This window comes from Lepisosteus platostomus, chromosome 8 (assembly GCF_059453375.1).
Source record: "Lepisosteus platostomus isolate fLepPlt1 chromosome 8, fLepPlt1.hap1, whole genome shotgun sequence".
Taxonomy (NCBI): domain Eukaryota; kingdom Metazoa; phylum Chordata; class Actinopteri; order Semionotiformes; family Lepisosteidae; genus Lepisosteus; species Lepisosteus platostomus.
Window position 1 is genome coordinate 14,446,494 of NC_142618.1, and position 21,662 is coordinate 14,468,155.

The 21,662-nt window shown below is 48.5% G+C and overlaps 1 protein-coding gene across 1 annotated transcript; it reads left to right on the plus strand.

Annotated features, from left to right (window-relative positions):
- The first annotated feature begins 5 nt into the window (after window positions 1–5).
- Window positions 6–21,161, plus strand: LOC148656101 (ribosomal protein S6 kinase beta-2-like). Its single transcript, XM_088642531.1, has 15 exons — window positions 6–637; window positions 851–888; window positions 1,406–1,520; window positions 2,722–2,790; window positions 4,035–4,182; window positions 8,269–8,326; window positions 10,535–10,635; window positions 11,270–11,360; window positions 12,284–12,374; window positions 12,475–12,582; window positions 12,992–13,054; window positions 14,026–14,103; window positions 15,477–15,584; window positions 17,448–17,560; window positions 18,544–21,161. Exons 1-15 carry the CDS (start codon window positions 575–577, stop codon window positions 18,731–18,733), a joined length of 1,434 nt encoding a protein of 477 aa, XP_088498657.1. The 5' UTR covers window positions 6–574; the 3' UTR covers window positions 18,734–21,161.
- The last annotated feature ends 501 nt before the right edge of the window (window positions 21,162–21,662 follow it).

A 21,662-nucleotide genomic window follows, 5' to 3' on the forward strand; every position in this document is an offset into this window, starting at 1 on the left:
CAGTGGGTTAAAGTCCCGAAGTAGCCGGAGTGAAATATAGAGAAGAGTAAAAGGGAGGACAGGTTGGACGCTTAGGTTGACGAAGTTCTGGTCTCTTGTCAGTCGGGCTGTCCTGGAGGAGGACCGGGGCGCCCGGTCAGTGAGTCCCCGACTGCCTGTGGAGCTCCCACTCACACGGGTGTCCGGTGTGGAGCTGGCACTCGTGGGCAAGCCCGCGCTGACAAGGGTGAAACCTAAGCGATCACGGGCCAGGCAATGTAACCGAGCTGCCCACAAGTGCAGCGCTGGAGCGGAAGTTTACTTTTCGTGGTCATTTTTACTTTTTGCTCGTAGTAAAGCGAGGAGCTATTATCTGAAAGGCGACACGACTTGTCTGCCAGTATTGCTGCTGTTATTCTCAGTCGGTAAGCAGTCATGGCAGCAGCGGGAGGGGTGATCTGGTAGCGCTGTGTGTTGTTACACACGATCTGTTCCCTGTAACGTAACCCTGCAGTCTTGGCCAGAGCAGGGGCGGCCGTGACTCCCGTGTTTCCCTGTGTCTTCCTGTCTCTGCCCCTGTCCAGTGCCGGCGGCTATGGCCGGGGTCTTCGACATCGACCTCGAGAACGAGGACGTCAGCGACCCCGACGACACCGGGGTGAGTAGGGATGAAAGGGGCGCCCGTGTCGGTCCCTTTCAGGAGGGTGACGGGACAGTGCCGCGACGCCACTCCCCGCTTAGTCATATTGACGAAGAGTAACCGACCGAATAAACTTCGTTCAGCCTTCTGATCGTCCGGGCTGCCCCTCTCGGTTGTCAGGTGCATCTGGCTTCTTCTGTTAACGTGATGCCTGTTCTGTTCTCTCTTTAGGATGAGGTGTTCGACCCTCCCGGGGCAGAGCCTGACTTGTGAGTTCAGTCTTTGCATCTCCGTGCGAATGTTAATCTTCCCTGATTGTATAGATTTGTGTTTCTCTGGAAATCCATCTCGTGCGTGGCTTTATCTATTTCTGAATAACCCCTCTCTCTCAGTGCAGTGTTAATGTACTGGAGTGTCCAGTCAGTGTGTCTGGACTGTATTAACCCCTCTCTCTCAGTGCAGTGTTAATGTACTGGAGTGTCCAGTCAGTGTGTCTGGACTGTATTAACCCCTCTCTCTCAGTGCAGTGTTAATGTACTGGAGTGTCCAGTCAGTGTGTCTGGACTGTATTAACCCCTCTCTCTCAGTGCAGTGTTAATGTACTGGAGTGTCCAGTCACTGTGTCTGGACTGTATTAACCCCTCTCTCTCAGTGCAGTGTTAATGTCCTGTAGTGTCCAGTCAGTGTGTCTGTACTGTATTAACCCCTCTCTCTCAGTGCAGTGTTAATGTACTGGAGTGTCCAGTCTGTGTGTCTGGACTGTATTAACCCCCTTCTCTCTCTCAGGACTCAGTGTGAGGAGGTGGAGCTCTCCCCTCTCAGTGTGAACGTGGGGACGGAGAGAGTGGGGGCCGACTGCTTCGAGCTGCTGCGAGTGCTGGGCAAGGGGGGTTATGGCAAGGTGAGGGAGACACCTGTCTGGGGGAGAAGGCCGAGCTGTGTGTGCTGTGAGTGAAGGGTATGAACTCCATGACTGTGCAGGGCGAGGGGTGTGTGTCCCTTCACTGTGCTCGGTCCTACTGTTGTCCTGTGTGATGTTAATGTGCTGTATTGTGAAGATTGTGAAGACCAGAAGCCATATCACTCTGCAGCTCACAACTGGCAGCCCACTGAAGCTCAGCAGGCGTGAGCCTGGTCAGTACCTGGATGGGAGACCTCCTGGGAAAAACTAAGGTTGCTGCTGAAAGAGGTGTTAGTGGGGCCAGCAGGGGGCGCTCACCCTGTGGTCTGTGTGAGCCCCAGTATAGTGAGGGGGACACTGTACTGTAAACAGGCGCCGTCCTTCAGATGAGACGTAAAACCGAGGTCCTGACTCTCTGTGGTCATTAAAAATCCCAGGGCGTTTCTGGTAAAGAGTAGGGGTGTAACCCCGGCGTCCTGGCCAAATTTCCTGTTGGCCCTTACCAGTCATGGCCTCCTAAAAATCCCCCTCTATGAATTGGCTTCATCACTCTGTTCTCCTCCCCACTGAGAGCTGGTGTGTGGTGAGTCTTCTGGCGCACTATGGCTGCCGTCGCATCATCCAGGTGGGGCTGCACATTGGTGGTGGTGGAGGGGAGTCCCCATGTAAAGCGCTTTGAGTGGAATGTCCAGAAAAAAAGCTATATCAGTGTAAGCAATTATAAGATGGGTGTAAGACCTTGTTAATATTGTAATATCCTTTTGTATAATAATTACATGAAAACACAAGACGGATCAGAAATGAGAGGAGGCCATTCAGCCCATCTAGCCTGTTTGGTAGTTAGTAGTTAATTGGTCCCAGGATCTCATCCATGTTTGTTGGAAGAAGCCAGAGTATCAGAACGTTCCACACTCCCACCACCCTTTGTGTAAGACAGTGCCTCCTGTTCTCAGTTATAGATACTCTTCTCTGTAGGGCTAGTCTCTGGTCACCATACTGGGGCCTTGGTAAGAAAATAGTGGGGTTTGGAGGGAAGAGCACCCCCCTCTGGTCCACCCAGATGTGAGGTGAGACCAGCATGTGACAGAATCTGGCAGCAGGAAAAAGCTGAAACGGATCACGGTGCTGAGCTGTGGGATCTGATCCTTGCCCTCCACTGGGCATGGACACTGACGCCTGCTCTCTGCTGTGTGGCTCTCAGGTGTTCCAGGTGCGAAAAGTTCAGGGGCTCCACAGCGGGAAGATATTTGCCATGAAGGTTCTGAGAAAGGTATCCATTTACTTTCCTCTCTCATTCTCTGTCACTCTGATTTTGGGATTCTGAGATTCTGATTCTTATACTCCCTCTGTGCTGCTGTCCAGACTGCCTGTATTAACCCCTCGCTCTCTCAGGGCTGTGTTAGTCTGGTGTCTGTATTAACCCCTCGCTCTCTCAGGGCTGTGTTAGTCTGGTGTCTGTATTAACCCCTCACGCTCTCTCAGGGCTGTGTTAGTCTGGTGTCTGTATTAACCCCTCACGCTCTCAGGGCTGTGTTAGTCTGGTGTCTGTATTAACCCCTCGCTCTCTCAGGGCTGTGTTAGTCTGGTGTCTGTATTAACCCCTCGCTCTCTCAGGGCTATGTTAGTCTGGTGTCTGTATTAACCCCTCGCTCTCTCAGGGCTATGTTAGTCTGGTGTCTGTATTAACCCCTCTCGCCCTGTCTCAGGGCTGTGTTAGTCTGGTGTCTGTATTAACCCCTCTCGCCCTGTCTCAGGGCTGTGTTAGTCTGGTGTCTGTATTAACCCCTCGCTCTCTCAGGGCTATGTTAGTCTGGTGTCTGTATTAACCCCTCACGCTCTCAGGGCTGTGTTAGTCTGGTGTCTGTATTAACCCCTCTCGCCCTGTCTCAGGGCTGTGTTAGTCTGGTGTCTGTATTAACCCCTCTCGCCCTGTCTCAGGGCTATGTTAGTCTGGTGTCTGTATTAACCCCTCGCTCTCTCAGGGCTGTGTTAGTCTGGTGTCTGTATTAACCCCTCGCTCTCTCAGGGCTATGTTAGTCTGGTGTCTGTATTAACCCCTCACGCTCTCAGGGCTGTGTTAGTCTGGTGTCTGTATTAACCCCTCTCGCCCTGTCTCAGGGCTGTGTTAGTCTGGTGTCTGTATTAACCCCTCTCGCCCTGTCTCAGGGCTATGTTAGTCTGGTGTCTGTATTAACCCCTCGCTCTCTCAGGGCTGTGTTAGTCTGGTGTCTGTATTAACCCCTCGCTCTCTCAGGGCTATGTTAGTCTGGTGTCTGTATTAACCCCTCACGCTCTCAGGGCTGTGTTAGTCTGGTGTCTGTATTAACCCCTCTCGCCCTGTCTCAGGGCTGTGTTAGTCTGGTGTCTGTATTAACCCCTCTCGCCCTGTCTCAGGGCTGTGTTAGTCTGGTGTCTGTATTAACCCCTCGCTCTCTCAGGGCTATGTTAGTCTGGTGTCTGTATTAACCCCTCTCAATCACCCTAACCCTGTATTAACCCCTCTGTCTCCTCCAGGCCAAGATTGTGTGCAACGCAAAGGACACAGCTCACACGCGGGCGGAGAGGAGCATCCTGGAGTCGGTCAGACACCCCTTCATTGTGGACCTGCACTACGCCTTCCAGACAGGGGGCAAACTGTACCTCATCCTGGAGTGTCTGAGCGGTGAGGGGGTGTGTGTGGGAGGAGGGGTGCACAGCAGCCCCAAGTGTGTGTGTCAGGGGGTTCATGCTGTCTCTCTCTCTCTCAGGGGGGGTGTGTGTGTGTGTCAGGGGGTTCATGCTGTCAGTTCAGTTCAGTTCAAGGTGCTTTATTAGCATGACCGATAGGTACAATCAGTGTTGCCAAAGCAAATAAAAATAATAAAATTAACATAGAACAAAACAAAAAATAGAAGTAAAATAAAATCTACAGACATGTTACAGACATTTACAACAAAGACATATTATAAAATATTGACATATACTGTAGGCGGCTGGAGCATTATTGGGAGACAGACTCACTGTTCCTCAGGCTGTGACAGGAGATCACATACTGGGCTGCCAGATCAACTGAGTTCCCTCCTCCCTCTCCCAGTAGGATTGGGACCTGTTGTGGTTTTGGCAGGTGTGGGAACTCTGGGATTAGATTTCTGAATTTCGGGAAGAATGTTTCTCTAATCCCAGAGTATCTGTCACAGTGCAGTAGGAAGTGCACCTCTGTCTCTATTTCTCCCTGCTGGCAGTGGGAGCACAGCCTGTCCTCTCTGGGCAGCCAGGTCTGCCTGTGTCGCCCAGTTTCTATGGCCAGGTTGTGGTCACTGAGCCTGTACTTCGTCAGGGTCTGTTTCTGTTTGTTATTTTTTATTTTGGTCAAATATTCAGCTAGTGTGTATTGTCTGTTTAAGGTTCTGTAGCATTCCAGTTTATGTTGTGTTTGTGTGTGTGTGTCCCAGTATGTGAGATATTGCTGTTTGATCTGTGCTGTGATGTGGTTGAGTCTGGGTTGTGGTGCTCTAGCAGTGCTGTCCTGAGGCTGGTTAGTGTCGGTGTGGCTCAGGTCAGTGAGCCTCAGGACCAGCTGGCTCAGGGGGCTCTGTTTTGGGCTCAGCTCTTGGCTCAGCAGGGCTTTGTGGTGGTAGGAATTTTGGTCACTGTTTTTTAGGTGTAGCCAATACTTTAATATTATTTTCTGTATGTTTATCAATAGTGGGTACTGGCCTAATTCGGCCCTGCACCCGTTGTTAGGAGTTTTTCTCTGCACACGGAGGATGATTCTACAGATCTCCATGTGCAGAGTTTCTGTGGGGTGTTTGGGCTGTCTCTCTCTCTCTCGGGGGGAGAGTGTGTGTGTGTCAGGGGGTTCATGCTGTCTCTCTCTCTCTCAGGGGGAGAGTGTGTGTGTGTCAGGGGGTTCATGCTGTCTCTCTCTCTCTCGGGGGGAGAGTGTGTGTGTGTCAGGGGGTTCATGCTGTCTCTCTCTCTCTCAGGGGGGGTGTGTGTGTGTGTCAGGGGGTTCATGCTGTCTCTCTCTCGGGGGGAGAGTGTGTGTGTGTCAGGGGGTTCATGCTGTCTCTCTCTCTCTCGGGGGGAGAGTGTGTGTGTGTCAGGGGGTTCATGCTGTCTCTCTCTCTCTCAGGGGGGGTGTGTGTGTGTGTCAGGGGGTTCATGCTGTCTCTCTCTCGGGGGGAGAGTGTGTGTGTGTCAGGGGGTTCATGCTGTCGCTGTCTCTCTCTCAGGGGGAGAGTGTGTGTGTGTCAGGGGGTTCATGCTGTCTCTCTCTCAGGGGGAGAGTGTGTGTGTGTCAGGGGGTTCATGCTCTCTCTCTCAGGGGGAGAGTGTGTGTGTGTCAGGGGGTTCATGCTGTCTCTCTCTCAGGGGGAGAGTGTGTGTGTGTCAGGGGGTTCATGCTGTCTCTCTCTCAGGGGGAGAGTGTGTGTGTGTCAGGGGGTTCATGCTGTCTCTCTCTCAGGGGGGGTGTGTGTGTGTGTCAGGGGGTTCATGCTGTCTCTCTCTCGGGGGGAGAGTGTGTGTGTGTCAGGGGGTTCATGCTGTCTCTCTCTCTCTCGGGGGGAGAGTGTGTGTGTGTCAGGGGGTTCATGCTGTCTCTCTCTCTCTCAGGGGGGGTGTGTGTGTGTGTCAGGGGGTTCATGCTGTCTCTCTCTCGGGGGGAGAGTGTGTGTGTGTCAGGGGGTTCATGCTGTCGCTGTCTCTCTCTCAGGGGGAGAGTGTGTGTGTGTCAGGGGGTTCATGCTGTCTCTCTCTCAGGGGGAGAGTGTGTGTGTGTCAGGGGGTTCATGCTCTCTCTCTCAGGGGGAGAGTGTGTGTGTGTCAGGGGGTTCATGCTGTCTCTCTCTCAGGGGGAGAGTGTGTGTGTGTCAGGGGGTTCATGCTGTCTCTCTCTCAGGGGGAGAGTGTGTGTGTGTCAGGGGGTTCATGCTGTCTCTCTCTCGGGGGCAGAGTGTGTGTGTGTCAGGGGGTTCATGCTGTCTCTCTCTCAGGGGGAGAGTGTGTGTGTGTCAGGGGGTTCATGCTGTCTCTCTCTCGGGGGCAGAGTGTGTGTGTGTCAGGGGGTTCATGCTGTCTCTCTCTCAGGGGGAGAGTGTGTGTGTGTGTCAGGGGGTTCATGCTGTCTCTCTCTCAGGGGGAGAGTGTGTGTGTGTGTCAGGGGGTTCATGCTGTCTCTCTCTCAGGGGGAGAGTGTGTGTGTGTGTCAGGGGGTTCATGCTGTCTCTCTCTCGGGGGCAGAGTGTGTGTGTGTGTCAGGGGGTTCATGCTGTCTCTCTCTCGGGGGCAGAGTGTGTGTGTGTGTCAGGGGGTTCATGCTGTCTCTCTCTCGGGGGCAGAGTGTGTGTGTGTGTCAGGGGGTTCATGCTGTCTCTCTCTCGGGGGCAGAGTGTGTGTGTGTGTCAGGGGGTTCATGCTGTCTCTCTCTCGGGGGCAGAGTGTGTGTGTGTGTCAGGGGGTTCATGCTGTCTCTCGGGGGCAGAGTGTGTGTGTGTGTCAGGGGGTTCATGCTGTCTCTCTCTCGGGGGCAGAGTGTGTGTGTGTCGGGGTTCATGCTGTCTCTCTCTCGGGGGCAGAGTGTGTGTATGTCAGGGGGATCATGCTGTCTCTCTCGCGGGGGCAGAGTGTGTGTGTGTCAGGGGGTTCATGCTTTCGCTGTCTCTCTCTCAGGGGGAGAGTGTGTGTGTGTCAGGGGGTTCATGCTGTCTCTCTCTCTCTCAGGGGGAGAGTGTGTGTCAGGGGGTTCATGCTCTCTCTCTCTCGGGGGGAGAGTGTGTGTGTGTCAGGGGGTTCATGCTGTCTCTCTCTCTCTCAGGGGGGGTGTGTGTGTGTGTGTGTCAGGGGGTTCATGCTGTCTCTCTCTCGGGGGGAGAGTGTGTGTGTGTCAGGGGGTTCATGCTGTCGCTGTCTCTCTCTCAGGGGGAGAGTGTGTGTGTGTCAGGGGGTTCATGCTGTCGCTGTCTCTCTCTCGGGGGGAGAGTGTGTGTGTGTGTCAGGGGGTTCATGCTGTCGCTGTCTCTCTCTCAGGGGGAGAGTGTGTGTGTGTCAGGGGGTTCATGCTGTCGCTGTCTCTCTCTCAGGGGGAGAGTGTGTGTGTGTCAGGGGGTTCATGCTGTCTCTCTCTCAGGGGGAGAGTGTGTGTGTGTGTCAGGGGGTTCATGCTGTCTCTCTCTCAGGGGGAGAGTGTGTGTGTGTCAGGGGGTTCATGCTGTCTCTCTCTCAGGGGGAGAGTGTGTGTGTGTCAGGGGGTTCATGCTGTCTCTCTCTCGGGGGCAGAGTGTGTGTGTGTGTCAGGGGGTTCATGCTGTCTCTCTCTCGGGGGCAGAGTGTGTGTGTGTGTCAGGGGGTTCATGCTGTCTCTCTCTCGGGGGCAGAGTGTGTGTGTGTGTCAGGGGGTTCATGCTGTCTCTCTCTCGGGGGCAGAGTGTGTGTGTGTGTCAGGGGGTTCATGCTGTCTCTCTCTCGGGGGCAGAGTGTGTGTGTGTCAGGGGGTTCATGCTGTCTCTCTCTCGGGGGCAGAGTGTGTGTATGTCAGGGGGATCATGCTGTCTCTCTCGCGGGGGCAGAGTGTGTGTGTGTCAGGGGGTTCATGCTTTCGCTGTCTCTCTCTCAGGGGGAGAGTGTGTGTGTGTCAGGGGGTTCATGCTGTCTCTCTCTCAGGGGGAGAGTGTGTGTGTGTCAGGGGGTTCATGCTGTCTCTCTCTCTCTCTGGGGGGGAGAGTGTGTGTGTGTCAGGGGGTTCATGCTGTCGCTGTGTCTCTCTCAGGTGGAGAACTGTTCATGCAGCTGGAGAAAGAGGGGATCTTCATGGAGGACACTGCTTGGTAAGAACACCTCCACACTTTTCCAGTGCTGGTTAATTAGATAGATAGATAATACTTTATAAATCCCGTAGGGAAATTGATGTGTTACAGCAGTCCAGCCCAAGACAAGCAAAACAGACATCAGAATAGTTATAAAACAAACGACAAACAAGATAAATAAAAATAAATAAGTACATAGGTGTGTGCAAAATGTGCTGATCATAGTCACTGTAAAAACAATAAAATATGTGCAAAATGTGCATAGGTTTATACAGACTGATTGTCCAAAAAGTACAATGGAGTAAACATGCTGTCCATAGAGGAGCAAATGAAGGGCTAACAGTCCTAGCCTAGGGCAGTGTTATACACCCTGACAGCCGCCGGGAGGAAAGACCTGCGGAAATGTTCCCTTGAACACCGTAGCTGGAGCAGTCTGTTGCTAAATGTGCTCCGCTGCCCAGTAACAGTCCCATGAAGCGGATGAGAGGTGTTGTTCATGATGGCTGTGAGCTTGGTCAGCATTCTCCTCTCAGCCACCACCTCCATGGGGTCAAGGCTCATCCTCAGCACAGTGCCAGCCTTCTTGATGAGTTTATTGAGCCTATTTGCATCTTTTGTCATGATGCTGCTGCCCCAGCACACCACAGCGTAGAAGATGGCCGCCGCCACCACTGATTCATGAAAAATGTGTAGCAGTGTTCCACACACACCAAAGGACCTGAGTCTCCTAAGAAAATAGAGTTGGCTCTGACCTTTCTTGTACAGGGCATCAGTGTTACCAGACCACTCCAGCTTATCATCCAGGTGTACCCCTAAGTACTTGTAGGAATGTACGCCCTCTATGTCCTCACCCTGGATGGAAACAGGGTTCAGCGGAGACTTATTCCTTCGAAAGTCAAAGATCATTTCTTTGGTCTTGCTGGTGTTAAGCTGGAGATGGTTAAGATGACACCACTCCACAAAATTGGTAATCAATTCGTGTAGTAAGATCGTACTGCGGACTCCTGTCCAACGCTGGGTTACCAAGATATGAAATGTTAATAATTAGGAGATGTTATTGAATGTAAATTCACCTGTAGTTCCTTATATATATATAGTGTTGCACTCAGACCAATGGCCCTGTACTGAGCTTTGTATGACATAGACCCAAGTTGTGACATAAACCTTTGGCATTTCCATGTGCTAAACTGACATCACTGATTGATGACCTCTGATTGGTGGTGGTAAAGGGTATCTCCTGATGACGCACTTGGAAGCTGATGACTGAAAAAAATGTCAAGAATGACGATGGGGACTTGGCCACACTCCTCTTGGTAACAGTGAAGAGCAGACTGAGAGAGGAGGGGGGTGTGTGTCGATATTGGGAGTATTGGAGAGATTACTGGACGAGTCTAGAGCGTGTTGCCATGGATACCTCTCTTGGTAACAGTGAAGAGCAGACTGAGAGAGGAGGGGGGTGTGTGTCGATATTGGGAGTATTGGAAAGATTACTGCACGAGTCTAGAGCGTGTTGCCACGGATACCTCTCTTGGTAACAGTGAAGAGCAGACTGAGAGAGGAGGGGTGTGTGTGCCGATATTGGGAGTATTGGAGAGATTACTGGACGAGTCTAGAGCGTGTTGCCACGGATACCTCTCTTGGTAACAGTGAAGAGCAGACTGAGAGAGGAGGGGTGTGTGTGCCGATATTGGGAGTATTGGAGAGATTACTGTACAAATCTAGAGCGTGTTGCCATGGATATCTGTCTAGCACGAAAAAAATCATGGAGAGCTGGTAATCAAACTCATGTTGGAGAAGGGTATACTGTGGTGTGTTAGTGTATCCAGTTTTAAGACATTGTGTTATTAATTTGTTTAGCCCAGGGGTCTCCAGTCCTTAACTGGATACTGTTTTATCCAGTTATTTTATATTTGATTATAACTAGTAATTTGATTTATTCAGAGAACCTTACTCCTTTAAAATTGAAGACTCTTCACATTTGTGTTCTAAATGATGTAAATGCCCCGGCGAGTTGATTTTGAAATTGTCACAGTCCCAGGATTGTTACAAGTGATACCTGGAGCTGGGCTCTCCCGATTCAGCTTGTTCTTCTCTTAGGCAGGTAGAGAGCCATTTCGTTCATTAGCTGGCTGGGGGTGTACTTCACTGATTGAGAAACATAGTGACAGGGCCAGTCTGAGGTCCGTCAGTCGATTTGTAGTAAAGCAGTGTTTGTCTCTGACTCCTCAGCTTCTACTTGGGTGAGATCACTCTGGCTCTGGGACACCTGCATTCTCATGGCATCATCTACAGAGACCTCAAACCTGAGAACATCATGCTCAACCAGCACGGTACTGCTAGCATCACATACAGTACATACAGTACAGGATTAACCTCCTCATAAGTGTTAATGTAGTGTAGTGTCCAGTCAGTGTGTCTGTACTGTATTAACCCCTCTCTCTCAGTGCAGTGTTAATGTCCTGTAGTGTCCAGTCAGTGTGTCTGTACTGTATTAACCCCTCTCTCTCAGTGCAGTGTTAATGTACTGGAGTGTCCAGTCAGTGTGCCTGTACTGTATTAACCCCTCTCTCTCAGTGCAGTGTTAATGTACTGGAGTGTCCAGTCAGTGTGTCTGTACTGTATTAACCCCTCTCTCTCAGTGCAGTGTTAATGTACTGGAGTGTCCAGTCAGTGTGTCTGTACTGTATTAACCCCTCTCTCTCAGTGCAGTGTTAATGTACTGGAGTGTCCAGTCAGTGTGTCTGTACTGTATTAACCCCTCTCTCTCAGTGCAGTGTTAATGTACTGGAGTGTCCAGTCAGTGTGTCTGTACTGTATTAACCCCTCTCTCTCAGTGCAGTGTTAATGTACTGGAGTGTCCAGTCAGTGTGTCTGTACTGTATTAACCCCTCTCTCAGTGCAGTGTTAATGCTCTGTAGTGCAGTGTCCAGTCAATGTGTGTATTAACCTCTCTTTCTCTCTCAGGTCATATCAAGCTGACAGATTTTGGTCTCTGTAAAGAGTCGATCCACGAAGGCAGTGTCACTCACACTTTCTGTGGAACCATAGAGTACATGTGAGTCTCTGTGTCTCTCCACGTGTAGTTTAGGGACTCTGATTGTTTTTTCTGTCTAGCTATTCACGTACCTTGCCTTTGTTTCCTTTCCTTTCTGTGTTCCCTTACCCAAATATAAGAACATAAGACAAAAGAGAAGACGCATATCATACCATCTACCCATCTGGTGGTTCGTGTTTAATTGATCTGAAGGCTCATCCAGCTATTTCTTGACAGAAGCCAGGGTTAAAACACACGGGTCTGAATGCTGTAACGTCTATTGATAACAGTCATCTTTGAATGTTTTTATGTCTCCTGATCTGTGCCTTCATAAATCTTTATTCCCAAGATATGAAACTATCTGTCCTAGAATGTTCCTTTTCTACTGTTTCTCCACACTTTCTAGGAGATATAAATGATGTTGACAGACACCCAAGACATTTTCATAAGTAGCTCCGTATTGCTTCCAGCTCAGCATGTTAATGTTTTTAATCATCTGCCAGGTGTTTGTACAGTCTCAAAGTATTTCTGATTTGCTTTGAATTTCCTGTGCATCATCTACAGCTTTTGGTATTCTTCCTAATTTGGGATAATCTGTAAATCTGACAAGTTTATTAACTTTTTCAGAATCTTGTCCATTGATATAAATTTAGAAGCACAGTGATTCTTCTTTACATATGGATCCCTGCAGAACTCCACTAATCACAATATAGATAAAAGTAAGGATAGCCGCTGTCCAAGTACAGACGACAGCAGTACTCCATTAATCACATTTTTATATAATTAAGAAAAGTGGTGGTCCTAGTATAGAGCCCTGTGGTACTCCACTAATTACAGTACATCACCCTGATTGGTGCATCCACCCAATCTAACATCTGTCAGCTCTGTGCTTCAATTGTCTCTCCCTCCTGCGCCCGTGTCTCACCTGTACGCCTGTGTTCCAGGGCTCCGGAGATCCTGATGCGCTCGGGACACAACCGCGCGGTGGACTGGTGGAGCCTGGGAGCCCTGATGTATGACATGCTGACGGGCTCGGTGAGACGGGGGTGGGGGTCTGTGCAGCTGTGTGGAGCCTCTGTGGTGACTTTGCTGGTCTTGTAACATTGTGGTTGTTGTCATCTCTTGTGTCCTGCAGCCCCCTTTCACAGCGGAGAACAGGAAGAAGACCATCGACAAGATTCTGAAGTGTAAACTGAGCCTGCCGCCCTACCTCACTGTGGATGCCAGGGAGCTGCTGAAGAAGGTGCAGCCTACTGTGACTGAACACTGCTTTACTCCACACCAGGCTGTGACTGAACACTGCTTTACTCCATACTGGGCTGGGGACCTGTACACCAGCTGTGACTGAACACTGCTTTACTCCACACTGAGCTAGGGACCTGCACACCAACTGACTGAACACTGCTTTACTCCACGCTGGACTTTGACTGAACACTGCTTTACCCCACACTAGGCTGGGGACCTGCTTGCTGACTATGAACTGTCACACCGCAGTGCAGTCAACACTTACTCAATACTGGACTCTGCTAATGTGCAATGACTGTTACTGAAGCCCGACCATCACCATGTGCTAACTGTGCAACAGATCACTGACTCACTAGTCTCATTTTTGTGGAGCACTGAAATCTTACATTCTCTTTTGGTCTCTCCAGCTTTTGAAAAAAAGTTCCGTTCAGAGGCTTGGGTCCAGTAAGGCAGACTGTGGGGATATACAGGTAAGTTATACTGGCAGCCCACTGCAGCTCAGCAGGTGTGAGCCTGGTCAGTACCTGGATGGGAGACCTCCTGGGAAGAACCAAGGTTGCTGCTGGAAGAGGTGTTAGTGGGGCCAGCAGGGGGCGCTCACCCTGTGGTCTGTGTGGGTCTTGATGCCCCATGAACTGATGGGGACACTATACTGTAAACAGGCGCCGTCCTTCGGATGAGATGTAAAATCGAGGACCTGAGGTCTCCAAGGTCATTCAAAAATCCCAAGGCATTTCTCAAAAAGAGTAGGGGTGTAACCCCGGTGTCCTGGCCAGATTTCCCCCGGCCTTTACCAATCATGGCCTCCTAATAATCCCCATCTCTGCACTGGCTTCATTACTCTCCTCCCCACTGATAGCTGGTGTGTGGTGGGTGTACTGGCACACTATGGCTGATGTTGCGTCATCCAAGTGGGGGCGATGTACTGGTGGGTGGTGGTGGATATCTGTAAAGCACCTTAAGTGGAGTGTGCAGAAAAGCACTTATACAAGTATAAAGATAATTATAAGGATTATAAGGATATGTTACACGGCATTCTGTACAGAAAGCTGCACGCTCTGGAGAGCTGCAAAATTTTTCATTTAATCAGATCTGATATTTTCTTTTATCTATAGAATGTCCACACTAATGAGGCAAATTCTAAAACCATTATAAAAGTTACAAAGAAGAGGAGGCGCAGTTGTCTGTTTGGTGATTTAGTAGTTACTTTTTATGAAAATATGAGTAATATTTATTGGTAATATAGTGACTTAAACTTTGCAGTATTCTCTGTTTGAATATCACTGTAGAGGCACATTTTCTCCTTCTTTATTATGTGATTCTGCATTACAGAACCTTGTGTGTTCTGAGATCTTCCTTTAACCATCTTAATCATGCCTGCCTGTGCTGGGGTGATTTCTGAGATGTGCAGTTTTCATTTGTTCCGTTCTCTTTCCTGCAGAAACACCCCTTCTTCCGACACATCAACTGGGATGACCTACTGAACAGGAAAGTGGAGCCACCATACAAACCCTGCCTGGTACTGTGTACACCTGTGAGCTTGTCCATGTGTCTGTCTATTCATTTCTCTCAGTGCAGTGTTAATGTACTGGAGTGTCCAGTCAGTGTGTCTGTACTGTATTAACCCCTCTCTCTCAGTGCAGTGTTAATGTCCTGTAGTGTCCAGTCAGTGTGTCTGGACTGTATTAACCCCTCTCTCTCAGTGCAGTGTTAATGTACTGGAGTGTCCAGTCAGTGTGTCTGGACTGTATTAACCCCTCTCTCTCAGTGCAGTGTTAATGTACTGGAGTGTCCAGTCAGTGTGTCTGGACTGTATTAACCCCTCTCTCTCAGTGCAGTGTTAATGTACTGTAGTGTCCAGTCAGTGTGCCTGTACTGTATTAACCCCTCTCTCTCAGTGCAGTGTTAATGTACTGTAGTGTCCAGTCAGTGTGTCTGTACTGTATTAACCCCTCTCTCTCAGTGCAGTGTTAATGTACTGGAGTGTCCAGTCAGTGTGTCTGTACTGTATTAACCCCTCTCTCTCAGTGCAGTGTTAATGTACTGGAGTGTCCAGTCAGTGTGTCTGTACTGTATTAACCCCTCTCTCTCAGTGCAGTGTTAATGTACTGGAGTGTCCAGTCAGTGTGTCTGTACTGTATTAACCCCTCTCTCTCAGTGCAGTGTTAATGTACTGGAGTGTCCAGTCAGTGTGTCTGTACTGTATTAACCCCTCTCTCTCAGTGCAGTGTTAATGTACTGGAGTGTCCAGTCAGTGTGTCTGTACTGTATTAACCCCTCTCTCTCAGTGCAGTGTTAATGTACTGGAGTGTCCAGTCAGTGTGTCTGTACTGTATTAACCCCTCTCTCTCAGTGCAGTGTTCATGTACTGGAGTGTCCAGTCAGTGTGTCTGTACTGTATTAACCCCTCTCTCTCAGTGCAGTGTTAATGTACTGGAGTGTCCAGTCAGTGTGTCTGTACTGTATTAACCCCTCTCTCTCAGTGCAGTGTTCATGTACTGGAGTGTCCAGTCAGTGTGTCTGTACTATATTAACCCCTCTCTCTCAGTGCAGTGTTAATGTACTGGAGTGTCCAGTCAGTGTGTCTGTGCTGTATTAACCCCTCTCTCTCAGTGCAGTGTTAATGTACTGGAGTGTCCAGTCAGTGTGTCTGTACTGTATTAACCCCTCTCTCTCAGTGCAGTGTTAATGTACTGTAGTGTCCAGTCAGTGTGGCTGTACTGTATTAACCCCTCTCTCTCAGTGCAGTGTTAATGTACTGTAGTGTCCAGTCAGTGTGTCTGTACTGTATTAACCCCTCTCTCTCAGTGCAGTGTTAATGTACTGTAGTGTCCAGTCAGTGTGTCTGTACTGTATTAACCCCTCTGTTTTTCTATTTGTCTCCTTCAGTAGCAGTCGGAGGAGGATGTCAGTCAGTTTGACACGCGCTTCACCAGACAGACCCCAGTGGACAGCCCAGATGACACCACCCTCAGTGAGAGTGCTGAGCAGGCATTCATGGTGAGACATGGGGGTTACTGAGTTTTACCAATTAAATCAAAGTTACCTTTTTTATTCCTGGTTGGTTGCCTGCTTGCAAGTGAGCCTCTGAAACTCCCCTTGAGGATTAAATCTCCCCCTGCCACACCCCTTCATTGAACCAGACCAATCAGTGACCACACCTTCCCTCCCGGCCCCGCCCACATGCTCCCAGGATGCACTGTTATTCCACACTTCTGTATTATACTGTATTATATTGTATTGTGACTTTCAAATTTTCGGTGATACTGTCCTGTATTGTATTAAGGATTTGGCCTGGGTGACGCGGAATACTGGTAAACTTTGTCTATAATGACAAGTAAAATGTTGTGGATATTGACAGTGTACCACTGTCTACAGCAGGGGTTTGCAACCTACAACACGTGCTATTATTGGCAACCATGTGATTTTTAATGCAGTGAAAGCAGCACATGCAATAAATCTCACAAAGAAAGTTGAGTTAAAAAATTATAAAAAGAATGCTTCCTATAAAAGCTCTTTGATGCAGAAAAAATGATTCACTTAGGTTATTAACCATATTATTCTTACCAGGGGTAGCCTATTTTCACAGGAAAGCTCACAATCTGTGCCTCTGATAACATTTTTCACATTTAAGTGTAAAGTTGAACATTTTGGACAAGATGACAGTTGCTAAAATGTTCGCTCATTTCAGCCCTTTTGGAGAGATGAGTATGGATCTGTTCGACGTAAAGAATCTGCCCTTTTGTGCTCTAAGTACAAGATCAAAAAGGGGCCTACAGAACTACTGCTTCTTGTCACCATCGCCACACGTATGAATGAGCTCAGCCTCTGTCTGCAGGGTGCAGATCAAATTGTTGTGGGTCATTTCTGAATGTGGAAGGTATTTCTTGCAAAACTTGCCATTTTTTTCCTGGGACATGGAGATCTCAACTTTCCACTATTTCCGACCTCTTTGAGAACTTTCAGAACATTGCACAATCCGCGTTGCCGAGTTGGGACGGTACGCACGAGAACTGGCATCAACATCTTCCGTCAGAGCTGGGGATTTGAAATGATTTGGCCCGATTGTTTTCTGTTCTGGTTAAAATGGGCAATTTCGATATCGGTCGAGGTGAATTTTCGGTGAAACGCTGGAGGCTACTGGAAGTGATGACGTGGATAAGTCCCTGCCAGCGAAATTTGAATGTTTGAAGAAAGCGGCATTTTCCCTGCTCTCAGCATTTGCAACAGGTGTTTACACACCTGAACACTCAGGGGCTTGTGTGCTGCTTAAAGTGTCAAGCTACAAGCCTGAGATCGGAGACCTCGGTAAGGGAAAGCAAGGGCAATTAGCTTATTAAATAATCCATTATTATTTGAGATAATATTTTAATATTACATTTCTATTACTCAGTGTATGCCGGCCTATTATTTAAAAAAAGTATCAGCATTGTGCAAATCCATAAACACAAGGACAATAGAGGACTCTTGTCACGCCCCTCCTGAAAGGTCGCCAGCCCCTGTTCTACAGTGAACACACATCTAACTGGCTTTCAAGCAAGTGCGCTGCAGCTCCACTCACAGACACTAGAGGGCACCCGTTTACGTCTTCTGTTTCTCACTGGAGATGAGCAGCTGGAATGCAGTGTCCAGTCTAGTCAGTGAGTCTGTATGTATGCAGACACTCATACATTCTGTTTAAACTGCCTGACTGGCTTGATCTACATTGCATACGTTCTGAGAGCACTCGTAAATGCATGCAGATGCAAAGAAGAGATCAAAGAAGGGATGTTTACAGTATAAATACGAAAAAGGCAGCAATAGCAGTGATAATAACAGTGTGGTAGCAATACTGATGTGTCTCTCTTTCTCTCTCTCTCATAGGGCTTCACCTATGTTGCTCCTTCAGTGTTAGAAAGCCTGAAGGAGGGATTCTCCTTTGAACCCAAAACCCGTTCACCACGGAGACTCAACAGCAGCCCCAGGACACCCATCAGGTGCGTCTGCTTTCAAATGTGACAATACAAGTACCATGTGACTCCCTCCTCCCCTCCCCCCCCCCCCCCCCCCCAACCTGCCAATTTATTTCTCGGTACATCACCAACATGGCTGGGCAGCTTGTTCCATCCTCTCACAACCCTTTGTGTATAGAATTGTTTCCTGTTCTTAGTTTTAAATCAGCTTCACAGTAGTTTCCACTTGTGTCCTTTGGATTGCATTTCACTGATCAAAAAGAGATTTGGTTCCCTTAGCCTGTCAGTGTGGGACACTCCCTTCTGACTAAAGAGACTCAGTTCCTCCAGCCTGTCAGTGTGGTTCATTCCCTTCATCCCCAGAATGCATCTTGTCTGGACTGATTCCTGAGCAGCAGTATAAAAAATTAACGAAACTGTCTTGACAGGGAGTTTAACCTCAGACCCTTGGCTCAGAACACTGCTGGCCTACTAAATGATCGATCTAGGCTTTGTGTTTTCTTTCAAGAAACAGCTGGCTGAGATCCTCGCATCTCATCTAACTAGCAAGTAGGCCTGATATGTCACAAGCAAGAGGAGGCTGTTCTGCCTGTCTTATGTTCGTATGCTTGGTGACACACAGCTGCCCCACAAAGGGTGGTGGGAGTCTGGAAGAAGCTGCCCAGCCGTCTTGTTGATGCTGACACCTCTGGATGAGATCCTGCAGTCGGGACAGGAGGCACTCCTTTACACAAAGAGCTCTGGGGGTGTGGAGCAAGCTGCCCAGCCATTGGGTTGAAGCTGATACCCCGGCTTCTTTCAAGAAACACATAGATGTGGGTTTTTTTTAGATCATTAAGCTACCAACTACAAAATGGGCTAGATAGACCTGTTTATGTTCTTATGTGGATCTTTTTCAGTGCATTTGTACAAATACCACCCAGTGGTCAGTGATGTTCACCATGTATAAAGCAGAATTGTTTGTTCCCCGCTGTATTAACAATTGCGTCTCACTCCTCCTCCTTCAGTCCGATCAAGTTCTCCATGGCTGAGCCATTCAGACGCAACCCGGGTGGGGAAGCAGAGGGAGAAGCGGAGCAGAGAATGGACACCACGCCCCCTCCCAGTGACATCAATGCCTCCCAGCCAATCAGGACGCCAGGGCGTACCAAGAAACAGGGCGGTCACAAGACCAGGGGAGGGCGGAGTGGAAGATGAGCATGGCTGGCTGGGGTGTCCTGCATATCTGAATGTTACAGGCAGCTGCCTGGGGAGTTAATCATGTCTCTCGGGCGGATCGCAAAGAATGATTTTTAAAACCATGTAGTTCTACTTTCATGCGATACTTTGCTTGATTCGTCTCAAGAGCATTTAATGGGAAATGTTGCCAAATTTGCAAAATTCATCAAACGCTAAGAAACTGTCCCAGAGTCTCAATACTAACTTACATTAGTTTTGGAATATTACAGGATTGTTCCTTCCTCCCACTAAATAAATAAAAATACAGAGGTTCCCTGTGAAGAGAAAATCTTTATGCTCATTGAATACAAGTTTGATGTCTTAATATCTGTTGACATAGAAAGTGAAAATAACAACTTATCTGTGCCTCCAGATCTATTCCACATATCAGCTACTCCCCTCTGCAGTTTGTCAGAACTAAGACAGGTCACAATTGAAGGCTGTTTGACCCCTCTAGCCCACTTGGCAGTTAGTAGAGAATTGTTCTCAGGGTCTCGTCCAGCTGTTTCTTAAAAGAAGCCAGTGCAAAAATGGCTGGATAGCTTGTTCCACACTCCTACTACCCTCTGTGTAAAGAAGCGCAGAAGTCTGTTCTGTGATCTAAATGCACTTCCTTGTGCCCTCTGGTCCATATTTCACAGCTGCTTCTGATGCAGTTTGCTTGGGAGACTTTCGATGCCTTTGAAGATCTTGAACACTTGTGTCAGGTGCCTTCGTCTTCTTCTCTGTTCAGGACTAGAGCGATTCAAGTCCTTCAGCCTGTTAGTGTAAGACTCTCCCCTGAGCCCTGAAAAGCCACCGCTACAATGGGCCATCATGCGTGGCAGCTATAGGACAACACATCCCTTCCACATGGTGAGAGGGCGACCACCCCAGCTGCTGGTGACCCCCCAGTGCAGCAGGTTTTGTGGGTCACCCTGAAATCATTGGAACTGTCCCAGTTGTTCAGAAATCATTCTGGCTACTGACAGAGGCGTGTTAAGTGAAATAGTGCAGTGGCCATATTGCCCCGATCATCATCCTAAATGACTCAACTGTGCTTCGGGTAGCTGATTTTAGGGAGACCTGGAAGACCTTGCGGTTCCCCAGTTTGTGAAGTCTGATCTTCTACCTCATGTGCTCAGACCAGTGTGAAACATGCAGTGCTGGTGGTGGCCAGTAACTGTGGTCCTATGAAATAGCACAAGTGTCACTTGTTTACATTTAAGTACAGGTTATGCTCACCAGCCATGTAGGTTATGTTTCTGACAATCCCATGATTGATGAATGCTTGAGTATATGGGAAGTATGGGGCTTTAGATTCCCATATCCAGTGGTTATACACAAGCATGTTCACTGGTGTTGATGAGTGTATGGGAAGTATGGGGTCAGAATCCCGCGGTCAGTGTTATACTCAATTATGTTTACAGATATTGATGGGTTTATGGAGCTAGCCTTGAACATACTTGAGTCAATACCAGCAGTCGTAACCTACAGATTCCTCTCGAAAATGACACACACAATACTGTGTTAATCAGGGTGCTCACACGTGCTATGAACTACGTAAGATTCTCATTTTGGAAGTGTTTCATGTTTCCTGCCGCCAACCTCGTTGCGATTCTTCGATCGGGTTTGCTCTGCTGGGAGTGTTTGACACGCTTGGTGCTGTGTGGCCAAGTGCTGTTTCTTTTGGGTCTTCGGTCGGGGATCAAGCTGACAGCAGGGCTCGGAATTGGGAGGCAGACACGGGTGGAGACGGATTTGGTTTCCGCTCATTATTTTCAGGTTTTATTCGCAAGCGGATGTTTGCTTCTAGTGGGGAAATGTTTCAGCTTGAGCCGGGTTTGTGGAGGGTGGGGCGTACCCTGGGGACCCCACAAGCTGCAGTCGGGTTTGTGGGGGCTTGCACACACATAAACGTGTTGATATATTAATCTTTATTTACTCTGTGGCCTTTACCTTGAGACTTGGGGACAGTGTCTTACCGGTTGAAATGGAAGATCTTCCACTGTTGGCTCGCCAGCTCGGGTTTGACTGTTAATTTCGAGCAGTGTTATTCGGACTGCGGTGCCACTCTGTGATTTTGGTGGTAGTCCCCCCCATCACTGCCTGCCCAGGTGGTGGTGGGCCTGACGCTTTCTGAAATCAGACATCAGGGCAGGTAGGTCTGCTAGTTAAAACTTAATTCTCAAATCATCTGTTACAGAATATAACTAAGTTTTCTTCTATAACCTTAGGTTGGGGAAAATTAAACTCTTTTCTTTTAGTATAAACTAAAGGTGCGGAAAATTATTATTATTCTATAATTTTTCATTAAAAATGTAATCTTCTGCTGTAACCTTAGGGGGGAAATTAAATTGTATTATCATGTTGTAACAAATTGGAGATAATGATCTTCGTTTCTGAAATAAATTCATGGATAAATCCATTTTTTTCATTTTTTTTGAGATTTCCGATTACTCAATTGGTAGATGATCTTCCCTTAAAACGAAAATCACTATAATCCATTGCAGTTCACGATTATTAAAGATGTTGCTAATACAATTAGGGGAAAGACTGAATCCCTTCTGCTTTTTAAGAACCTGGCTTTAGATTTTCCAGTGGTGCTCTTTTAGGAATCGGAATTGGTTGTCAGTTCCGGATTTCCACAGTGCCTGGGGCCTCCTAAAGTTTTAGGGCCTGCGAAGGAGGGAAACACTAGTGACTAATGAAAAACGAGCTGAAACAACATGCTTGCGATGACTCGAGGTGCTCCAAATCAATAATCACAGCTTTCTAGCGGCTGTTCTAGAAACTAGGAGTATCGAAGTGATGGTCACTCGACTCGCTCCATCAATCACGTGGTTTGGCATTCGAATAGTTGCATCATATCGATCGACGGAATTCAATTGGCGTTTACCCCTCTTTTTGCACATTTCAGAGTGAAAGT

Excerpts from the sequence above, each read along its gene's own strand:
- LOC148656101 (XM_088642531.1), top strand. The coding sequence starts at position 575 with ATGGCCGGGGTCTTCGACATCGACCTCGAGAACGAGGACGTCAGCGAC. Across the intron at positions 15,585-17,447 it reads GTGCTGAGCAGGCATTCATG|GGCTTCACCTATGTTGCTCC; the intron begins GTGAGACATGGG and ends TCTCTCTCATAG. Across the intron at positions 17,561-18,543 it reads AGCCCCAGGACACCCATCAG|TCCGATCAAGTTCTCCATGG; the intron begins GTGCGTCTGCTT and ends CTCCTCCTTCAG.